Source organism: Colletes latitarsis, chromosome 9 (genome assembly GCF_051014445.1).
Source record: "Colletes latitarsis isolate SP2378_abdomen chromosome 9, iyColLati1, whole genome shotgun sequence".
Taxonomy (NCBI): domain Eukaryota; kingdom Metazoa; phylum Arthropoda; class Insecta; order Hymenoptera; family Colletidae; genus Colletes; species Colletes latitarsis.
This window is the reverse complement of record NC_135142.1, coordinates 28,841,229-28,862,259: the sequence shown is the minus strand read 5'-3', so window position 1 is coordinate 28,862,259 and position 21,031 is coordinate 28,841,229. Positions and strand designations below refer to the sequence as shown.

Below are 21,031 nucleotides of genomic sequence, written 5' to 3'. Positions count from 1 at the left end.
ATCGCCTTTAAGCATTGAAACCGACAAATGGTTGCCATAATTGTATACCTTTATCCTATCGAGAAGTTTCGGATCTTTAGCCGCTCCACCGAGAGCGTCGTGAGATGCCAATTTGTCCTCGCAACGCTGCAAGCCGTGTCGCAAATCTCGCAAATTTTCATTGAAGTCCATCAAATGTCGCGCAGTATCTTCCAAGGATTGTGTTCTTGTCAGTAGATCTGCAACATCGATCAATTCATTTAGACATATTGATTTAACATAATTTCAATTAACCTTTAATATAAACTCAAGAAAAAGTTTACCATTGTTCAGCTTGTCCCATCTAGTCTTCATGGCACCAAGTTCATTTTTGACGTTTTGTTTATCAATGTCACAAGCCCCGAGGAACGTTTCACCAAGGGTCTTATTGTTCTCGAACTCCCCGGAATGTTTCCAAACCTCATTTCTGAACGACGAAAGTTCTTTGAGTTGTTTTTCAATATCCTTGCGTTTGAAGGAAGCTGGTTTCAAACACTCGAGTCTATCTTCGGCTTGTCGAAGCCAGGGTAAGAACGAATCTTGCGCTTTGTAATACTTCTTGCAGTGTTCCGCGCAAGTCTGCAACTTCGTGTGCCTATCGAGCATGTCCTTTTTCAAACGATCCCACTGCGAGTGCATTTTGTCCAAGTCACGTTGCAGAGATCGATTCTCAACTTTCTGAGAACGTGTAAGCATGTCACGTCCCTTGTTCAGCAGCATGATGACCTCGTGTTCTTTACCCATTACGTTTCTATATATCGGCTGAAAAAACGGAAGCACAAACGATAAAGACACTTAAAAAATCAGTAAAACAATCATCTTACCTCATGATGATCGAGTTGCTGCTGCAAGATGTCTCGGTCAGCGGATACCAACAATTTCTCAGACATGTTTCCAAGCTCATCGGCAAGCCAACCCAAGGTTTTAGTGCAGGAGGCCTCGAACTGTCTTCCATCTCGTAAGTTACCCTCGATCTCAGCTTTCTTGTGGTCCAATTTCTTTTGAAGGTTAGTGTAAAGTTTACCAACGGCAGCTAATTTTCCATGAATCTCGGATTTTGAGGCCGGATCGCTTAATACTTCGCAGAGCTGTTCACCCGCTGCTTCGGCGTCGGCCAACAAAGGTCTTTGGCCTTCCAATTGTCTCTCGAGATTCTCGATTTTCCGCAGCTGATCCTCCGGGTCCTTTTCGAGGGTCAATTCGTCCAGATTGTCCGAGATTCCTTGCAGAGCGTCGCGCAAACGGTTCAAACTTGCATCGAACTCGCGACTGGTGTCAACTGCGTCTCCCAAACTTTGTGCCCTCTCGTCGAGTCTGGACAACTGGTCCGTCCACTTGTCCAAAATAGATTTTAACTTCGCACTAGTTCTCTGACCATCCGTGGAATCAGTTCCTATCACCCCGAGAATACTCTCTCCAACTTGCACCAAGTGATCTAATTGAGGCTGCTGAGTACGGAATTCTTCCCGCAAAACTTGAACCTGCTGTACCTGACTAGCAACCATTCTAGGATCGGCCGATATAGGACCCAACGCGCTCAACATTTTTTCTTTCGACCCAAGCCACGATACCAGGCCCTCCGATGTATCGTAGAAGTCCTTCACGTCGTCCAGGAACTTTATTCTATCCTTACAGCGTTCGCTGAACGATCTCCATCGGCTGGTTACATCTTCCATCTCATCGTTTAGTCTGTCCACACCGTGTGCTCCTTTCTTACGTCTGACCAAATCACGCACTTGAGTCCTAGTAGTGTCCAGCAACGATTGTTTTTCGTACATTTCTTCGATCACGATCTTGATCTGTTTCGCCGTCTTGTCCGCCTCCTCTTTCGTGCTCGGTATACACTCTTTCGGTATTTGTCGCTGAATCTGCAACAATAAAAAGGAAAAAGTGCATTGATACAGATAATAAACATTTTCCTATCCGATGTAGGACTCTATCTCGCAAGATACACGTTACCTTTTCCAAGAACTGGGACAGGGTCTTCAGGTTATCCACGTGTCTCTTGAGTTCGTCTCTCACAGAGTCCAATTCTGTTTGCCGGTCGGTCAAGCGCACGCCCAACAATCCGTACCTATTGTTGATCTCAGAAAGCTGTTGTTGAACAGGCGACAAGTCCTCGAGATGAAAACCGTCTTGACTGGAACGGCGGCTACTGAATCCGCTGCTACCACCTGGAGAGACCGGACTTTGAGCTGCATACAATTTAGCGGGAGATGGTGAGCGACCGTCTTGTGACATTCGTCGTACTACAAAAAAAAATGTGTGAGAGTTGAGCGAACTGTGCTGGTGATAGAGTCGTAATGATCGTCAAGGTATGAAGAGACGGACCGTAGAGAGAATGCTATCGAGCGATTAGACAGTAATGGAATTGTCTAACGGAAATGACAGTCATTATAATATATACCTGGTCTCTTAGTTGGACTGGTACTACCACGACGTCGAGTTGGGCTCTCGGTTCGTTCCTTCAGCAAACCATCGTAAGCGATTCCAAGATCGTTCACTTTATCTACGGTGTTACCATAATCACGGTACTCTTTCTGCACAGGTTTCAATTCGTCAGCCTGTCTCTTTAACTTCTCCAAGTCGACAGCTACAGGTTCGAGGCCCTGAACCTTGTTCTCGGTGCGTGTTAACCAATCGATAACCTGATCGCGAAGCTTCTCGTACGCGAAAAGCTGTTTCGCTCTTGAGCTGCTCAGCCGTAGTTTCTCGTCGATCAAATTGTTCACGTCCTTCCACTGAGACTCGAGAGCCTTGATCTTGTCTCTGATCAGAGCGACGTCCGTGACATCCTTCTTCGAAATCAAGTTCTTTCCGTTGCGAATTAGCTCTTCGAAACTAGCTCGTTGATACTCTCGCTTATCTATCAGAGACTCCATTTTGCTCTCGTACTCGGCTACGTCTAGTTTGTTCAAGTCCCTCGACTCCAATGCCTCGATCATTTGAGCATACCAACTGTCGAACTTGGTGGTCTCGACCAAAAAGTCTCCAAGGGCCTGCGCGATTTCATCGAGGAATTCACCCCGGCGCAGCGACTTGTCCATCAGCTTCTCAAACCTGACCTGAACGTCTTTCAACTTGCCCTCGATACGCTTCGCGATTCGTGTGTTGTTCGAGTTCGTGAGCAGATCCCGTGCACTGCCTGCAACTGCTTCCACGCTCAAACGATGACTGTCCAAGTCTGCTTGAAGAAGACGCTGATCCCTCTGTTGTTCTTCCAACCGCTCTTTCTGCAAACTCGCTGGTCGCTGAATGTTCCTGCAAACAAATAATTCAAATTCATTCTTACCTAGTCACAACCTCCAAGAGAAATACTTTGCAAAGTATCTCGCTTACTTGAACTGACTCTCGATATTGTTCAACCAGAGTACCAAGCTGTCCAAAGCATCTTGCACTCCCTGGCTTCGAACCAACGCTGCATCTAATTCTTGGCATTTCTCTCCAATCGCGTTAATCAACTGTCTGTACTTGTCTTCCAAGGCTCTTGCCGGCTCTTCCAGTTCGTCGACCTCTTTCGGTGTTAACTGACCGTCGAGAGACCTCAAAAGCGCGTCAACCGTGACCTTCACGTTCTCCACTAAGCGTTCGTTAGCAAGCATCTCGTTGTTCAGCGCCTTTGCTTTGCTCAATTGGTCCTCGACTTGCTTAGGTTCTGCCGCGATCGACTCGGAAATGGCTCTGTGAACCTTCGGTTCGACCTCCTTCAGCCAAGTTTTCGCTTTTTCCAAAGACTCGCGGTAATCTCGCTGCCTTCCGCCAACTCCTGAGAGCTTGTCGGCCAGGAGATTCGCTCGCGAGAGCAGATCTTTGTACTGAGCAGTGACGATCGACACCTCACCGCGCACGGGCGAGTCCTGACTAGCTATCGGTTCTTTGTGCGGCAGTCTCTGCGGCAGACTGGTCCGGAACTCGTTCAGAACATGAAGGAACTCTTTGCTCTCGTCGACGAACTTCTGCGCGGCCATTGTGATGAATCGTAAGTCAGCCTGGTGCGCTATAACGTCGCTTATGAAATCTCGCGTGGCGTCGGCGCTACTGTTTAACTTGTTCAAGTCGGACAAGGAATGCTCCTTCTCTTCCAAGACTCGTCTAGCGTTATCCAGCCAGTGAGAGAACGTCGACAACTCGTTCCTATAGACAAGAGATCGATTGAAGAACTGGATAGGGGAACGGATAAAATGTAAACGCGCAATGAAACTGACTTGAATTTGACCAATTCGTCTCTGGCGGCAATCAGACGCTTGACCATTCTCTCGGTTCGATCCGAGGCTCTGTCGAACCTCGTCTTCAGGGACCGACCGTTTCTCTCCAAGGTGGACACTTCCTCGCTGGAGAGCACGTTGCCACCGGTTAGAACCACTTGGCGAATCTGATCGAGGCAGGAAGAAACTGGTCGGGCGTGGGCCTCGAGGTCTTCTTTGATCTCCTAAAAATATATGTATAAAATTCTGGATTCGAAGTGACTGATACCGACGCGTCCGAAGAAACGAATCCCCCTCACTTTCATCGCGTTTATCTGACTTCGAAGCTGATCGACGTCTTCCTTGACGTTGTCCTGTTCGGCCAGTTTGTCTTCGACCTCGGATATCCATTGCAGGAGCTTCGAGGACGTTTCGTCGCACAGTTTGTACTTTTCCTCGACCGCTTGCTACGAGAATTTGCAACAGAGAAAGGCGCGAATGTTGGTACCAATCGTGACGAACAACGTGGACGCGAGTTAACAATAATCTTATTTTCTAACGTGCTCACTTAAAACGTAACGACGAGGGTAAAGACCGCCTGCTTACCAACGGCGGTCTCTCTGTAAGAATTAACGAATTAAATAAAATAAAATAAAAAAAAAAAAAGGAAAAAAAAATACAGGGATATGGTAAGCTTATAGACGTATCTCACGCATGCAAAACACATACACACACTTGGAACGTAAAAAAACGTGACAACGTTATGTATATATAAATGTATAAATAAGTAAAATAACAAAAAAACACAGTTTAGAAGAACCCAAGAGGTCTGATTGATCTGCCAGCGAGTAATCGAACTGCATACTCGTACCCGTACGTGGTTTTGTTCTTATATGCAGTCGGCAAGCGAACGATGGTAACAGAACGGAAGCCGCGTTCTCGTCAATAAGACGCGTCTGCAAGCAAGTATTATATAAACTGAAAGAATACGATTTCGCGATACGAATAATGACGACAGTGACAAACGAAATGACGAGAGAAGGGGGGCGGGGGGGTCATGGGGTACTCGTATGTACGTGGGATTCGTATGGTAGAAATGCCCGGGGCTCTGTATGCTACGTGCTCGTGAGATTTCCGCAAACTCGTGCTAGAAAGAAAACAGGATCGAGCTAAAAAAACGAGTAACGATAATACCTGAAAAAAAGGAAAACTTCAATGTAACAATTGCAATGTAACGGTTGAAAAATAAATGACTGTTCTGATAAATGGGGGTGTTTTTTTTTTAGGTGTGCGTTCGATGATAAATCTTGGTCGAAGCATGCGATATCGCACGTAACACGTGGCTACGCGTTGAACGACTAGTCGCTGTCGATTCGATGGTTTCGATCGATGATTTCGATTTGCGTTATACCATGTGAAGAGTACAGGTCACCTCGGTGCCGTGATTACGCGTTAATACATCATTTTTCTTTCGTGCTTTCCTTCTATCATGTGCTTGATTCCCACGCGTAATTTAAAATCAATTTCCATAGAATTAAAAAGATGATTCGGGCACAAACCGTTCGAAGGAAAACGCGAAACGTTCGGCGAACCAACGTGCAAATTACAACAAACGTTATTACGATTAATACTATGATCGAGTTAGCATTGCCGATGCGATCAGGCGACACACGAAAAGATCGATAGAATTATAATACATTAGAGTCGACCGCGGCGTACGACGACGTATATTTTGCGGACGATTCGTCTTAGATTTTTTTTCTTTTTTTTAATCGGTAATACGCGCACCGTCGATTAGTAGTACGTATGACAATTAGCCCCCTGTTACGTGAAGTGAATGACGTGCGTACTGGTGTAGAAATGAGATGCGAGTGCGAACGAGAGGACGGAAAGGAGGAGCGTCCCACTGATGATTTTTCTCATTTTGACCTACGCGGATCGTGGCACGCTCTTAGGGTCTCCATGCAGGGCAGAGATGTGGTACGTTGTGATGGTTACGTTTTACTGTTGCTATTGCGGTTTGCTGCTACCGACAAGCATCGATCGGTAGTGACAGAACGAACAATCGCGAGACAACGTCGGACTATCGTCGCACACGTAGAGCGATAGCCGACAGGATGCATCGTAAGCGTACAATACGTAACGATCCATAACCTTTGGCAAGCGGTTAAAAAAATAGGATTAGATGTGAAAAGAATGGACAAAAATAAATAGCGTAAGACGTGAACAAAAATAGGAGAAGACGTGGATACCGAATAGACAGATTGACAAAATATAGCACAGAAAAAAAAAAATATTAAAAAATTAAAAAAAAAAAATATATATAGATAGAATAGTGAGCGTGGAAGGGATACTCTGTAGGGCGTCTCAGGTTGGTGCACACGAAATCAAGGTACGCTTTTTCTTTCCATACTGTCTATATGTAAAATTATACTATTATAAATCTATTGAATAGTGAAAAAAGTATAGATCTTATAAAATAAAACAAAAAAATTAAAGGTTAAACTAGCATGTGTACAAAAAATCTCACGATTTTACTAAATAAAAACGTAGATCGTTAAGAAAAATAATAATGGTGGACAAGTTGCGTTATTTATTAATGTGCTCGTATCATCTGCTGATTGCTTTCTTCGTAATCTGTTGCAATTACTTTCTATTTGAACCCATCAGTATCCACCCGGCAAAATTAGTAAATTTCGTGTGCACCAATTCAACAAACGCGTTAAAGAACGACGTAGGGCGTCGTGAAAGAGAAGAAGAAGAAGAGTCTAGAAAGAGTGCCACTTACCCTAGCTTCTGCGGTGAGAATATAACCCTGGTCCAGGGCTTTCGCGAAGTCAAGGCTCTTTCCCGATGGGTCTTCGATAAGCCTGCCCGCCCTAGGATCTATTATCCCGGTGTTTATAGCCTCTAACAAACTAACGATTTTACCGGTACCGGGTTCTTTGATCACTGTGCCGGAGGGATCGATCGACCCGACGTCGATTGCTTCCTTCAACGTGGCCGGTTTACGATCTAACGCGGACGCGACACGGAAGGGATCGTCGAAGCTACCGGACGCGGTGTCGTACAGTCCGAACTCTAGGGCCTCGATGAAGGACAAACCGCGTTTGGGCGTGATGAGGAGCTCCGCCTCGATGGCTTTCGACAACGGGTACAGTCTCGAGGTCTCTGTCTCTAAGACGTTACCCTTTTCAGCGTCCATCAGACCTTTCCTGAACGCCTCGGCCAACTTGATCAGCTTCTTCTTCTTGGTGTCTTTGATCAGCGCGGAATCGGAATCGACGATACCGAGTCCCACGGCGTCCTTCAACGTAACTAGCTCGCCTGTCTTCGGATCCGTCAGTTTCCCGGTCTCCGTGGACAAGTGTCCTCTCTCCACGGCGTCCTCGAAGGTCAGAGGTCGCTCAAAGTACACCTCGACGTCGCCAAAACGAACGAAACGCGGCGCCAGTTTGCCATCTGATGTACGAGGCGAGTCGGACTCGATCGTTCCTCTGAGTGTTGGATCTAACTCGCCGTCAGCCAGGATGCTGTTGACTGTGACGAATCTGCCGTTCTTCGGGTGTCTGACCACGGCCGTATTTGGATCGATTAGACGATTGTCGATGGCCTCTTGGATGCTGTACTCCTGCCGGGACGGTTCCTCCTTGCGCGTGACGCTCTGACGAGCCGGTTCGTGCGTCAACGGTTTCTCCAAGGTAACCAGGAGGCCACGCTCGAGGGCAACGTCGATAGGATAGGCTCGTTTCGTTTTCGAGTCCAAGATTCGTCCGTGTGGTACGTCGATGGCGCCGTTCTCGATGCCCGCCAAAAGGGACGTTATCTGTCCGGTGGTCGCGTCCTTGAGGGCGGTTGTATCGGGATCTAGGAGGCCAACGTCGAAGGCACGTGTCAGATCGTGACTCTTATTAGTACGTGGATCGACGAACACGCCGGTCTGGCTTCTGTAAAGGTCGCAGGCGACCGCCTCCTCTATGCTGAGCGGGAACTTCGAGGAAACGATGAGCCCTCTGGAGACTGCTTCTCGTAGATCGATAGATCCGCCGTTGTCAGGCAGCGTGTACGTTCCGCGAGTGTCGTTTATGATGCCGCTAGAAATGGCCATGGTGAGCGGCATGTACCGATCGGATTGACCGCAACGGACGATCGACGCGTCGGGATCTATCAGTTTCGCGTGACAAGATTCCGCTAGAGTGAGCTTCTGGTTGCTGGACGGATGCGTGAACCTCCCTGTAGATGGATCGTAAATGTTCATCATGATTGCCTGGTGGAGACAGAACTCCGTGACCTCGATGTCGACGATCAGTCCAAGCTGCAACGCCAACGTCAGCGACACCGATCTGTTCGCCCCTGGCTCCTTGAACATCCCCGATCGTCTGTCGATCACTCCCGCGCGACAGGTTTCGGCTAGCGAGAGTAACATGTCCGCTCGTTTGTCCCAGTAACATGGAAGCGTAGGATTGATCAGACAGTTCCTCATGGCTTCGTGCAGAGTGACCGATCTCTCTGTCCTGGGATTGGTGATCTTCCCGGTCTGTTCGTCGTAGAATCCTTTGTGGATCGCCCGCTGTAAGGACATGGCCGCTCTGTGATCGACGATCAGGCTGGCGTCGTAAGCCTCTTGCAACGACATGTTAGAATCTGCTGTGACGTTCACTTTGCCGGTGGTCCCGTTGATGTAGCCGGTTCTTATGGCGTCCATCAGCGAAATCCTCTCCCGGAAACCGCTTCTGCCGTCCTTGACAGTCACGGAGTCCGCATCTATCAGATTCCTCTGAATCGCCTCCAGTAAACTAAGGTACACGCCCGTTTGAGGGTCCAGGAACATGTTCGTTCTCGTATCCAGAATACCTTTGGAAATGGCTTCGCTGAAGGTCATCGGTCGTCGGGTTTCCAAGAGCAATCCGTGCTCCAACGCCTCGCGGAAGTCCACCCGTTTTCCTTTCTCGTTGGTCACCGTTCCAGTTTTCGGGTCGACGATCAGTTCTTTGATGGCTCTGTCGAAGGTGATCGCTTTGCCGTCGGGTTGGCGTAGCACCACCGCGGTGCTGGGATCTATAACGCCAGCTTTGATCGCACGATCGGTCGGTAGCTTCTCGCGAGTTTCCGGAACGATGAAGCGGCCGGTCGTGGGCTCGTAGAGGCCCTTGAACACCGCCTCGGGCAGCGAGATCTTGCGTTTCGCCGGGACGATGATCCCGTGATCGAGAGCGTCCGTTAGAGACAAAGGCGAGCTGGTCAATGGATCGACGGCCGTGCCGGTTTTAGGATCGATCAGGCCCTGTTTGATGGCCTCGCTCAGTGAAATTATCTCGCTATTCCTCGGATCCTTCACGGATGAACTGTCTTTGGTGATCAAACCGATTTCAAGCGCCTTCTCGAGGGTGTAGATCTCGCCGTCTATGTTGAACGTGCCTTTCTGCGGATCGTAAGTCTGATGGGCCAGAGCTTCTTGCAGGGACCAAGGTTTCAAGGTACTGAGGATGTATCCTTTCTCGTGCGCGACGTCCAGTGTCATAGGATGCGGAGATATCAGTATTCCCTTTTCGAGATCGACCAACCGACTCTCCTCAGCCTCCTGTAGGGACAATACTCTCTCGTCTCGATCGTCCCTGATCATCGTTGTTTCCCCGTCGACGTAACCGGTGATCAGCGCCTTCTTCAAAGTGGTCTCCTCTCCCGTTGTAGGGTTCGCGACGAGGCCAGTCGTCGGGCAATAATACTCTTGCACGATGGCGTCGGTCAAGGAAGGGACGAAAGCTGTGGTAGCGATGATTCCTCTCTTCAGGGCAACGTTCAATGGAAGCAGTTCGCCCGTTTTGGTATCTCGTAATCGACCCGTGCTTGGATCCAGCAACTTCGACTCGCTGCTTAGCGCCTCCTCTAACGAGAGGAACGTTCCTGCTTTGGTGTCCTCGCACTCGCTGATGAACGCGTCGATCAGTCCTCTGCGTACGCTCTCCTCCACGTCTATCGACTGACCGGTTAACGCGTCTAGGATCTTACCGGTGTCCTCCTCGTACAGACCCTTTCTGATAGCAGCTTCCAACGAAATTGGTTTACGCGATTTGGGAACGACCAGTCCTTTAACGAAAGCGTCCTTGACGTCGATGTTTGCTCCGGATTCCAGTATCTCTTGCAAGGATAAAACCTCGTCGCTTACAGGATCCCGAACGCTGATCGAACTGGGATCGATTAGTCCACTCTCGACAGCTTCGTTCAGCTTCAACGTTCGATTCGTCGTTGGGTCGCGAATCTCGCAGGTCGACGGGTCGAACAAACCGTCCTCGATGGCCTCGCGTAGAGTCAGACCTTCCTGACCAACCCTCGTAGCGATTTCTGACTGATCGATCGCGGGCATTTGCTTGATCAAGCTTAACTTCACCGCCTCGAAGAACGGTATCTTTTTGCCCGACTTCGGATCGACCATGTATCCGTGATTTCTATCTACCAAAGGTTTGGCAATCGCTTCGCGCAGGGTCACGTACTTGTCCGTGGTTCTGCAGGACAGATTCTTCACCAACACCCGGTCTGGATCGAACACGCCGAGGTCCAGAACGAAACTACTGAACGAGACCACCTCCTCTGTCTCGGGATCCAAGAATTTCTCCTTCTCTGGGTCGTACGCGCCTCGAGCAACGAGATCATGGACCGTTAAATCGGGCGTCACTTCGATCGTAAATCGTCTTCCATCTTCTTCGGTCTCGAATTCGGTTTCTCTCTCCTGATCTTGTTCTGCCTCCAATTGCTCGAACTCCTCTAGAGCCTCTGCTTCGGTGGGCATCTCTTCTCTCTGCGATGTCTCTATTTTTTCCATTTCGTCCGATTTTTCTGTTTCTTCCTCCGTTTCTTCTAATTTCATCTGCATCTCTGAATGCATCTCTTTTACTTCTACCTTCGAAGGCTCTTCCAGTTTCTCTTCTTGCTGTTCCACGAGTTCCTTCGTTTCAGGTTGTTGCTTAGACGGTTCTACCTTTTCCGCTTGCTCTTGCACCACAGGAGATTCTTTCGGTGCTTCTGCTACCATCGATTTCTTTTCAAAACCGCCATCCACCACAGACGAAGCTTTCTGTTCTTCTTTCTGACGAGAAACCTTGGCAGCTTCCTGCTTCGCGCGTGTATCAATCTCTTTGTCTTTTTTGCTCGCAGAAGCATCGCGAACAGCGTCGTACACCGCCTTTCCAGCAAGAACTGGCGCTGCCACCACCGCCAGTAGTCCCAATTTCGCGGCCTGCTTCAGAGAAACGGTACCACGACCTTCAGCGTCCTTAGTCTTCCCCGTGACAGGATCGATCATTCCTCTCTCGAGTGCTTGTTTAGTAGTGACCGTCTCGGTAGTTCTAGCGTCGTAAAGAGGAGTGTTCGGATCGATCAATCCAACCTCCATTGCTTCGGTAAGAGTATAAGACTTCTTGGTATCTGGATCAACAAATCTCTCGGTTTTTTCGTCGTAGATCTGATCGATTTGTTGGACTGCGTTGGTGGTAGCTGTATCGGACTGATCGGAAGAAGCGTCCAAAAGACCGTTCTCGATAGCTTCTGGAATAGGCATCACAACTTCTGTCGAAGGATTGGTGTAAGTACCAGCGGCGATGTCGAGCAATCCTTTCTGAAGCGCGTCGTCGAAAGTCATTTTGGTATCCTTGGTGGTAAACTCCCTGCGTTCCAACACGTCTCTGACGATTCCTCTGCGACGGGCTTCCTCGATGCTAATCGTGTCTCCGGTCTCGATGTTCCTTACCTCGGTAGCGTTCACCAACGAATAACCTTGCAAAATATCAATGGTTTTAATAGTGACAGTTTCAGTGACGCCGCCAGAGTCGACGACCGTGGATACGCGGCTGGCTGGGGATTTCACCACCAGCAAACCGGATTCAATGGCTTCTAATATCGGTATCGGAGTGCCAGTCGTTGGATCGACGAAAACTCCCTTCTCCCTATCTATCAGACCAGCCTCGAGTGCCTTGGTCACCTCCATGCTGTCGGACGCGACAGGACACGGCAAGGACATTATGAAGTTCTCCTTTATAGCGTCCTCGAGGAACAATTGATCCCCGATAGTCGGATGTCGTATTTGCGTGCCGGTCTTGTCTATCAAACCGCGTTCGAGCGCCACGTTGAACGTCATGCCGACTGGAGGTATCTGTTCCCGACCTTTATTCGAATCCACGAACACGTTTGTCTGGACAGCTTCGACTAGTCCTACGCTATCGCCTTTGGTGGTTTTTATCAAAGACCTTTCCGGATCGACGAGACCGCTCTCGATCGCGTTACGAAGAGTCTCGGTGCGACCGTTCGAGCACTCTAGATTCGACAGAGGGTCGACTATCTCGCAGAGAATCGCTTCTCTGAGAGTAAGATGAGCGCCGGTCTCTGGGTGAACAACTTTACCCTCCACGGGATCTAATAAACCCTGGTGGTACAAGCCAGGAATCGACAGGCTCTTCGCCAGAGGTACTAGCACGTCGGCGCTCTCCGGATCCAAAATTCCACGCTCCACTGCCTCGCCAATGTTCAAGACGTCTCCTCTCTGAGGATCGATGATCTTCCCTGATTTCGCGTCTATCCGTTTATTGCGAATAGCCTCCGAGAGCGAAACGAGTTCACCATTGTCCGTTGTCATTTGGCTGGCAAATATCTCAGCCGTCTCTGGGTCGATCAGTCCACTCTCCACGGCTTCCTTACTGTTCACTACTCTCTTTCTCATCTTCTGAAGTACGATAGGTTTGCCTTCGTCGAAACCTTGCGACACAGCCGCTTTCCCGACGGTCACTGTGTATTTGGGTTCGTAGCTCGCTTTAGATGTCAACGTTGCGTCCGTCTCTGGCTCAGCTTCTCCGTCGGTTCTCGAGACGGAGCGCTCTTCGGTTGGAGGCGTGAAAGATGTGACTGGCTCGAGGGGCGAACCCACGACGGTTACTATACCGAATTTCGCCGCGTCTAGTAACGATATTTTCCTTTTCTCGTCGACTTTGTACTCCGCTTTTTCCTCGTTCACTATGCCACGTTGAATGGCCTCCATTATTCCGATATCCTTCTCGGTGACGGGGTCTTTAACGACCACCACGTCGTATGGTAAAGTGCCGTCGGACAGGGCTGACAACAGCTCGCTCGATTTTCCAGTTTCGGTCGATATGACCAGAGCCGTGCTGGGATCGTAAATGAGACCTTTCGAGACTCGTACAGGATCCGGTATCGAGAGACTAGCCTCTGATGGAATAATCTCCAACTGTTTCGATGGATCATCTAATCGCGACAATTCCAGTTTGTCCGGTTCCCCGGATACCTTAGTAATTCGTAATAGTCTCTGTTGGGGGCTATCGTCTCCAGGAGTCTTACCTATCAAGATCACCAAACCTTTTCTGATCGCTTTTTTCATTGAAATTTTTTCTGGTTCAGCGTAATGACCCGTGGAATCTAAAATATTCTTTTCTAAACTTCGTAGCAGGGACACTTTCCTTCCGTTGCTCGGATCGATCACGAGACCTGAATTAGGATCTATTATTCGAAGTTTCACGCACTCCTCGAAGGAAACCAATCTGTCAGTTCCGGGGATTATAAACAGACCTGTAGTTGGATCAAACAACTTTTGATGGATCGCTTCGGAAAGCGACCATCCGTCGGTAGGCAATTCAAACACGCGTTTTTCCGTCGGCGAACATTCTCTGGAGCGTTCATCGATCGTAAAATCATCAGTGATGGTCGTGTCTTGATCTTGATCTGGATCTTTACGATGATTCGACCATGACAGACGCTCGACGTTCTTTTTATCATCCGGGGATATACTTCCCATGGTACGTAATACAGTTTCGTTCTTGTTTTTAACTACATTCTTAGTATCTACCCCCAAGTAAGAAACTATGGTCGTGGTGGTGCCAATCGCTCTAGGTACGCTGTCATTTAGCCTACACTCGAAAGTTTCTTCGGACTCGGAAGATTCTTCGACGTCCATCGTATTATCAACGGAAGGCGATCGTTCATTCGCGTCCGTATATCTCTTGTCGACTATTCTTTCGACCTCCTCTTGTTGAACTTCTCTGACTTTTGTTACACTCTGAGTGGTAACGGTGACATTCAACAAACCAGTGAGCAAAGCAGCACCGTCAGGCGTGATAAGTCCTCGTTTTATCGCGTTTTCTAGAGGCACTGGCTTCTTGGTCCTAGGATCTAACAAAAGACCAGTCTTGGGATCGAGTAGTCCGGCGAAAACGGCTTCGAGAAACGTGATCTCTTTGCCCTCTTCGATAATTCCTATTCCTCGGTTCAGCATCTCCGAAACCTCTGGTCGAACGTAGCCTTGTTCCTCGGCTTTGGCCAGCGAGACCGTCTCACCGGTGTTGGGATCTATTATGTAGCTACCACCAGACTTTGAACTGATCAAACCTTTGAGCAGCGCAGCGTTCAGGGTCACGTACTCTCCGGTCAGCGGATCTTTGAATCCGTCCACGTCGAATATCGTCTTCTGAGCGAGCGAAGTGATGAGCCCCTTTTCAACTGCTTCCGAAATAGCGCACTCCTCCGTGGAGTCTCTGTAGGTGGCCTTCTCCGGATCGATTAAACCACGGTTCAACGCCTCGGACAACGTGACTCTCTCGCCGGTTCTCAGGTCGACGATCGAGTTCAAACGATCCGTGTCGAGAACGCCTCGCTCGATCGCCTCCGTCACGGTCAACTTCGTTCGATGCGCGGGACTAGTGATCTTCCCGCTCTCGTCGATAATCCCCGAATCCCGACAGTCTTTCAGCGTCATTGGCTTAACGATCAGCCGCCTTCGACGCGCCTCCTTCAACGACAACTTCTCCATGGTCAGTCCGTGCATGTACTTCCCAGTCTTTGGATTAACGATACCCTGCTTCATGGCCTCCAGAAGCGTCACTTTGGTGTCGTTCTTCGCGTCCACGATCTCTCTCGCTGTAGGATCCAGAATCCCTTCCTCGATCGCCTCGTCGAGAGCGTAACTCTCACCGGTGATTCTATCAAGTACGCGTCCAAGCGTCTCGTCCACCAAACCCTGCGATATCGCGTCGGATAGCGGCAACGCGCTCCTCTTCACCGTAACGGTCACGTCTAGCTTGGCCAGGTAGCCTCTCGCGTGCGCCTCCTCGACCGACAGCCTCTCGCCGTCCTCTGTAACGAATTCGCCCGTCCGCGGGTCCAACGCGGAACCTCTCCCTTCGCCCGCGTCCTCCTTTATCGCATCGGCTACGCTAACCGCCTCGCTCGCGTCGACGGGCGTGCTCTGTCTGTAAGTTACCTTCGCTCTATCCCCGGGTCCGGACCCGTCGGTTTTCTCCGCGTCGTACAGCTCCCGTTGAATCGCCTCGAGCAGAGACACCGGTCGTCCCTCCTCGTCGAAGCCGCACGGGCCCAACAGACGATCCGCGAGCCGCGAGTCGATTATCTTCTCACGAGCCGCCTCCTCGATCGTGACAGTCTTTCTGCTGTCCGAACACGCTATTCTACCCTTCCTAACGTCCAGAATCCTAAGACTAATCGCCTCGCCAACCGTCAACACGTTCCCCGTTCTCTGATCTACGATACCCCTAGCCTCTATTACGTTCTCTGTACCTATACCCTCTTCCGCCCGCTCTATCCTCTTTAAATTCCTAATCTCGCTAAAATGCACGCTGCCGCCGCTGCTGGTCCTCGACCAGGACGTCTCGTCCCTCTCGTCCACGCGTTCCCTCTTCTCGTCGTTCTCTCGCCTTCGCGCAATTTTCTCTCTCTCGATCTCGTTCTCCGACTGCGCGGTCGGAACGATCGCGACATCCTGGCCGAGACGAGACCCGTCCTGGGAGCTCGTATGGCGCGTCGTGTCGCTGGACAAGACCGTCTCGGTCCTCTCCGTCCGCTCTGTCCTCTCGTGCCGTTCCAAACTGTACCTGCGAGCAATCAACGAAATGTAAAAACCTTTCTCAACGCGTAACATCGATCATCGAGCCTTCGTGCTATTTCTTTACTCACTGCGACTGTGTGTAGTGTGTCGTTGTCGAAGTGTAGCGCTCCTCGCAGGTGCTGCTCTCATAAATGTTGAATTCTGTCCGAAACGTTTTGAGCGGCCTTTGCTCCTGAAGAGCACGCTGCAATATTTATTTATTTATTTATACGGAATATGCCTATTAACGCCTGTAAATAAAGCATTTGGAATAAATATTGCAATCTTGAATTCTATTAAAGAGTAATTGCAATCATTCAAAAGGTTTTATGACGAAGTACTAACAGTACCGAGACCCTTTTGTTATACGGTTATACATATGGCGAAAAATTCGAATCGATTCGAGGTTTAAAACTCTGGAAGGTCTTGATAAGTTTGAGAGTAAATATTATTTAGATCGATGGAAATTGACAGTCAAAGCCAGAAGATAACAACATAATAAGATAAGTGAGTATGACGTTGCAACGAGTGTACGCGACATGAGTTTAATACGATTGTGCACAGGTGGGGAAATAAATAAGGGTATGCATGAATATTCGAAGTAAAATTCAAATTAATTTTATTTTTCCTCCTCGATACTGAGACACCCTGTACGTTGGAGCATTTAGTCGGATGAAGATAACTTTTGCCCTCAATTGCATCGGTTGGGTGTAAATCGAAATTTGTACGAATTTAAACGATGACATAGAAACCGAATACAGCGGTGAATAATGCTTTGGAAAATTTCAGCTAAAGAGAAATTATCGTGCGAACGCTGTAACGACTTATGACTCACGGAACGCTAGTAGTCGTACAAATAAGTCCAAAGTCACGCGAGGCGCGCTAAAAACGAGCCAACCTCGACTACGAACGATCCACCGGAGGAATACAACGATGTTCGAAAACGTGATTTAACAATTACCGCGCCGACGATTTTCCTATCGAGCATCATCGCGACTCCGTTTTCCATTGGACAGCTACAGAGATCTGGACTGATTAAAACACGCGACGTTCAAGCCTCGATGCGCGTGTTTATCCACTATACGATTCCAGGAACGTTTCGAGAGACCGTGTCTCGCTTCTTCGTGTCACTGTCAAAAGGCTGTCTAGCCGCGAACATGTTAGCGATCGTCCGCGCGAAACGCAACGCGCATTTAATCACCGCGAGCTCCCGACGAGCGACTGACTCGAACTCGAGTTGGCACGAGGCCGGCTAGCTCGTAAACTCGCGAAACGAGGCATCCGTGCGTGGAAAAGCCAGATTCTTTTTTTAGAAACGCGACCGACTCCGATCGTCGCCAGCGGCGGAGCGTCGTTAGCCAGCGTCGTTAGGCCTCTGGTATCCGCGTCCCTTTCTCGTTACGCGTTAACCAGACGACGGAACGCGCGAAATCGATTCGTCCTCAACCGGCGATCGTCCGCGAACAGGTAGAAATTTAACCGTATCGACCTCGAGATCCGCCTAAGATTAAAGGATAGCGTAATCGATGAGTAACGCGGCGAACGGCACGTGCTCGGACCGAGACGGTGCACGTGACACCGAGAAAAAGTTGCCTATCGTCGCCGGAGACTCCCCACCCGCTTCGCTCTACCACGGTCCGATGGTCAAACCCGTTCGAGGAGCATGATCGACACAGTTATTTCCCATGTAACCTCGTACCTTTCGTACGATCCTGATCCCGGGCATGGCGGAGGATCTCTTGGAGGTCGCGAGACCGGCCTCCACGCGCATTTCGTTGGCGACGAAAACGGCTCGTTCGGCGTTTAAAACGACAGAAACGACCGACGACACTGTTAGCCGATAGATCTCGACGTGTCTGCGGCACCGCGTAAAAGCCTACTCGACGATGACCAGCGCCAGCTATGCCAACTTCCTCCTCTGCGCCGTCGCCTCTTCTCGCCTATCGAACCGCTCTCTGAGCGACCGTATCGATTCCCCGCGAACCGAGAACGATGAAACTTTACCTCCGGTTACGCGTTAATTCCGAACTAGTTTCGTTACGCGCGAGCAACGCGTGGGAGGACGACGGAAGGACGCGCGGGAAACAAGAGCCGTTTCTCGCCAATTTTGTTCACGTACGCGCGAACAATTAACATTTCGCGGACCGTGCACGTTTTCCAGCCGAGGCCAGGCTACCGTGGGCCGCGACCGCGCCTACTATAGATCGCGATGATTTTCACGTACTTCTCGATCGCCGACCGAGACCCAATTGCAACGAACGGAATAAACGAGAAAGCTCGGAAATTTACTAGAAACCTTTTGTCAAATGTAAAAAGTGCCCCCCATTTTTTCCGTTCGTATTTTGGCGGTGTATTCCATAGGGTTTTCCAATGGCCGCCATATTTGCTATTCGCTGAATCCTAACTGAATAAAATTCGTAGCCACTGTTGAAAATATTGTTACAGCGAGGGAAAGTGTTGCTGGGAATTCAAATTTATCGATTGCACGTTCTGAAGAATTAGGCATTCCTCGGACTTCTTTGTAGAGAATTCTAAGGACTTAAGTCTTCCTCCTTACAAGATCCAGTTAACTTAAGAATCGAAGCTATAGCTAGATCGACAATTTTTCAACCCACGAGGTATTCCTGTCCGACACAATAAATATTATAATACAGTAAGTCCTCGAGTTACGCGTATTCGTATACGCAGTTGCGTTCCCACTTACGTCCTTGTACCTATCTTATATAAGTATGTATTTATGTATGACATAATGTTTTCTTTTCATCTATTTTTCTTTCCATCAAAGAATACGTAGACTCCCGCCCGTAACTCACCGGACACTCGAAGATAAATGCAAAATAAGAACGAATCGTAATTGTAAAATCACGTAAATTGTAAAACGAAACACGCACCGAGTCCTGATTTGAATTCCACCGAGAACAGAATATAGGCTATTCCTGCGAGGAAAGTTTATGATCTAGAGAATCAATTAACACCATTCTAGATACTCTGTATGAATCTCTAAATAACTGAATAGCGTTTCTGATCGCCTATTACAACTAATGAAACTCCACTGAATACTAAATAAAAATTAATTCAAATTAACGTTGAGTATATTGTTTCACAGCTTGAAATACAACCTTAAGAGACAATTATATTTTCTTGTTTTCCTAGTGTAGACGTATGATTGAATTTAGTTTGACAATGAATAGGAGAAGGTACTCACCTGCAGAGACACATCCTCGGGATGAATAGCCGCCATCTGCCTCACTCGCTCCTGAAGAATATTCACGAGCGTGGTGTACTTCCTGTTAAGGGTGTCTAGGTCTCGCGCCACGTCGTCGACCGTCGAAACGAACTCTCTTCGCGGCTTCTTCACCGTGGCGTCCATCGACGGGCATATATCTTCCAATTGTTCCTTGAACGCTCGAAGTCTCTGTCCATAGATCTAAGGGTTTCGGTTAGCCCGTTACGGTTAGAGGATAAGTATATTAGATCTCGCCTGTGCGTCGCTACCCTTCTATCCCTTAGCATCCCTAGTACCGTTGTTCTAAGGTGTACTCTCGATGTGGAAGCAAGCAACCGCGTGGATTGAATCACGCGGTCACGATAAATCAATTTCAAAGAAGACGTTTTAGCGATTTCAAGCGGTTTGTTTCCTGGCTGCCGGTTAATCGGACCGAGGTCGAGAAGCGAACTCGGATTTTGTCAATGTTCAAGTGCCTCGTGTTAAGCTTAACGTGAGTATCGTAAACCAAGCTGGACGAATCACCTCCCCAAGTAGGACGACTGTAAGAATTGGAACGGACTAACTGAATCGTTCTAACTAAAGAAAAACAAAATCGATAGAAGTCAACAAGGAAAGTTCCTGAATATTTTCTCTACCAATTTTACATTCCTTTAGAGAAAGCTGCTAGAGTCCGTTCCAGCTCTTGCAAAGTACCTTGTACAGGGTCTCGCGTTTTATACGAACGATCGGTTAACCGTGCCTCTGGGTGTCCATTGCAAAGGGAGTGTGCGCAAAGTTAGATATAACGCGGATAGCAAGAGAGAAGCTCGTGTACAAGAGGTAGGTGTTCGAAGCGATATAAGGTAGATTAAAAGTGTTCGATTTGCACCGTTCGAAACGACTTCGCCTTGTTTCTCGGTTTAGGTGAGATGCCTACGTAGCGTTAGCCTCGGGACGAGCCTACGTCGCGTGTATGTACAGCAGTTATATTGTATATACAACCAGGCGATCAAAGCGATAATTCGGTGACGCGAAGCAAGGAGGAAAAATAGCTCGCGATGCATCCTTGATCCCTGGAAACAATATTGAAAACTCGAAAAGTCTAAATACATTGATCGGTGACATGGCGAGGATCGTACGAGCCTTGGACAGTTTCCCGGTCGTACGATTTGCTCGCGTCCGCCGAAAAGCCCATGGAAAGACACGCTGAAAAGTGTTGCGATCGATGCTGGCTGCGAGGCAGAGTCCATCGTGGCGCACGCTTCCCTAGTGATTGCGGCAGATGATAATTACGGCAACGATCGTAGCGAGATCCACGACGAAAACCATGGACGTCGGCGACGAGCATCTTCGCAGCTTCACGAATCTAACGTTCGTCGAGGTAGACGTCGAAGGCAACAGGGACGAGAGGAAACCGCGACGCAGAAACCACGACGAGAAACGATTGCGCGATATTTTTGTTGGGGCTACTATACGTAGAAGGACTCACGCAATACACCATTCACGCAAGCGTTCATACCGTAAGCTATGGCTATCTAAGGCTACCTAATATGCTAGCTGAGCCTACCGAAGGCTTGCGAATACCCAGTCGCGACCGTGTCGCGTCTTCATCTTACCTTTCCTTCGCGAATCAATCGACCACCCGTCACATTTACCGCCTCGATTGCTGGGGCTCGATCCACCACTCTGTTCAATAGATTCTACGACCAAATTACACGATAAATAAATATACCGAGGAAGATA

At 48.8% G+C, this 21,031-nt stretch overlaps 1 protein-coding gene across 13 annotated transcripts in view; it reads right to left on the bottom strand.

Moving 5' to 3' along the window:
- Shot (dystonin-like protein short stop) overlaps nt 1-21,031 on the bottom strand; it is a 66,947-nt gene that overhangs the window by 20,385 nt on the left and 25,531 nt on the right. For 4 of the 13 annotated variants that reach the window (XM_076773126.1, XM_076773123.1, XM_076773124.1 and 1 more), the window contains 12 exons: nt 20,905-20,988; nt 19,286-19,507; nt 16,170-16,285; nt 6,991-16,087; nt 4,523-4,669; nt 4,224-4,447; nt 3,358-4,152; nt 2,426-3,279; nt 1,978-2,267; nt 843-1,886; nt 303-780; nt 49-218 (listed from right to left, as the gene is read on the bottom strand). In XM_076773126.1, coding sequence (XP_076629241.1) covers nt 49-218; nt 303-780; nt 843-1,886; nt 1,978-2,267; nt 2,426-3,279; nt 3,358-4,152; nt 4,224-4,447; nt 4,523-4,669; nt 6,991-16,087; nt 16,170-16,285; nt 19,286-19,507; nt 20,905-20,988 — 13,521 coding nt within the window. Of the gene's footprint in view, nt 1-48; nt 219-302; nt 781-842; nt 1,887-1,977; nt 2,268-2,425; nt 3,280-3,357; nt 4,153-4,223; nt 4,448-4,522; nt 4,670-6,990; nt 16,088-16,169; nt 16,286-17,041; nt 17,377-17,779; nt 17,960-19,285; nt 19,508-20,904; nt 20,989-21,031 lie in introns of those variants that run through there. The other 9 variants (XM_076773129.1, XM_076773130.1, XM_076773131.1 and 6 more) reach the window with 4 other exon arrangements.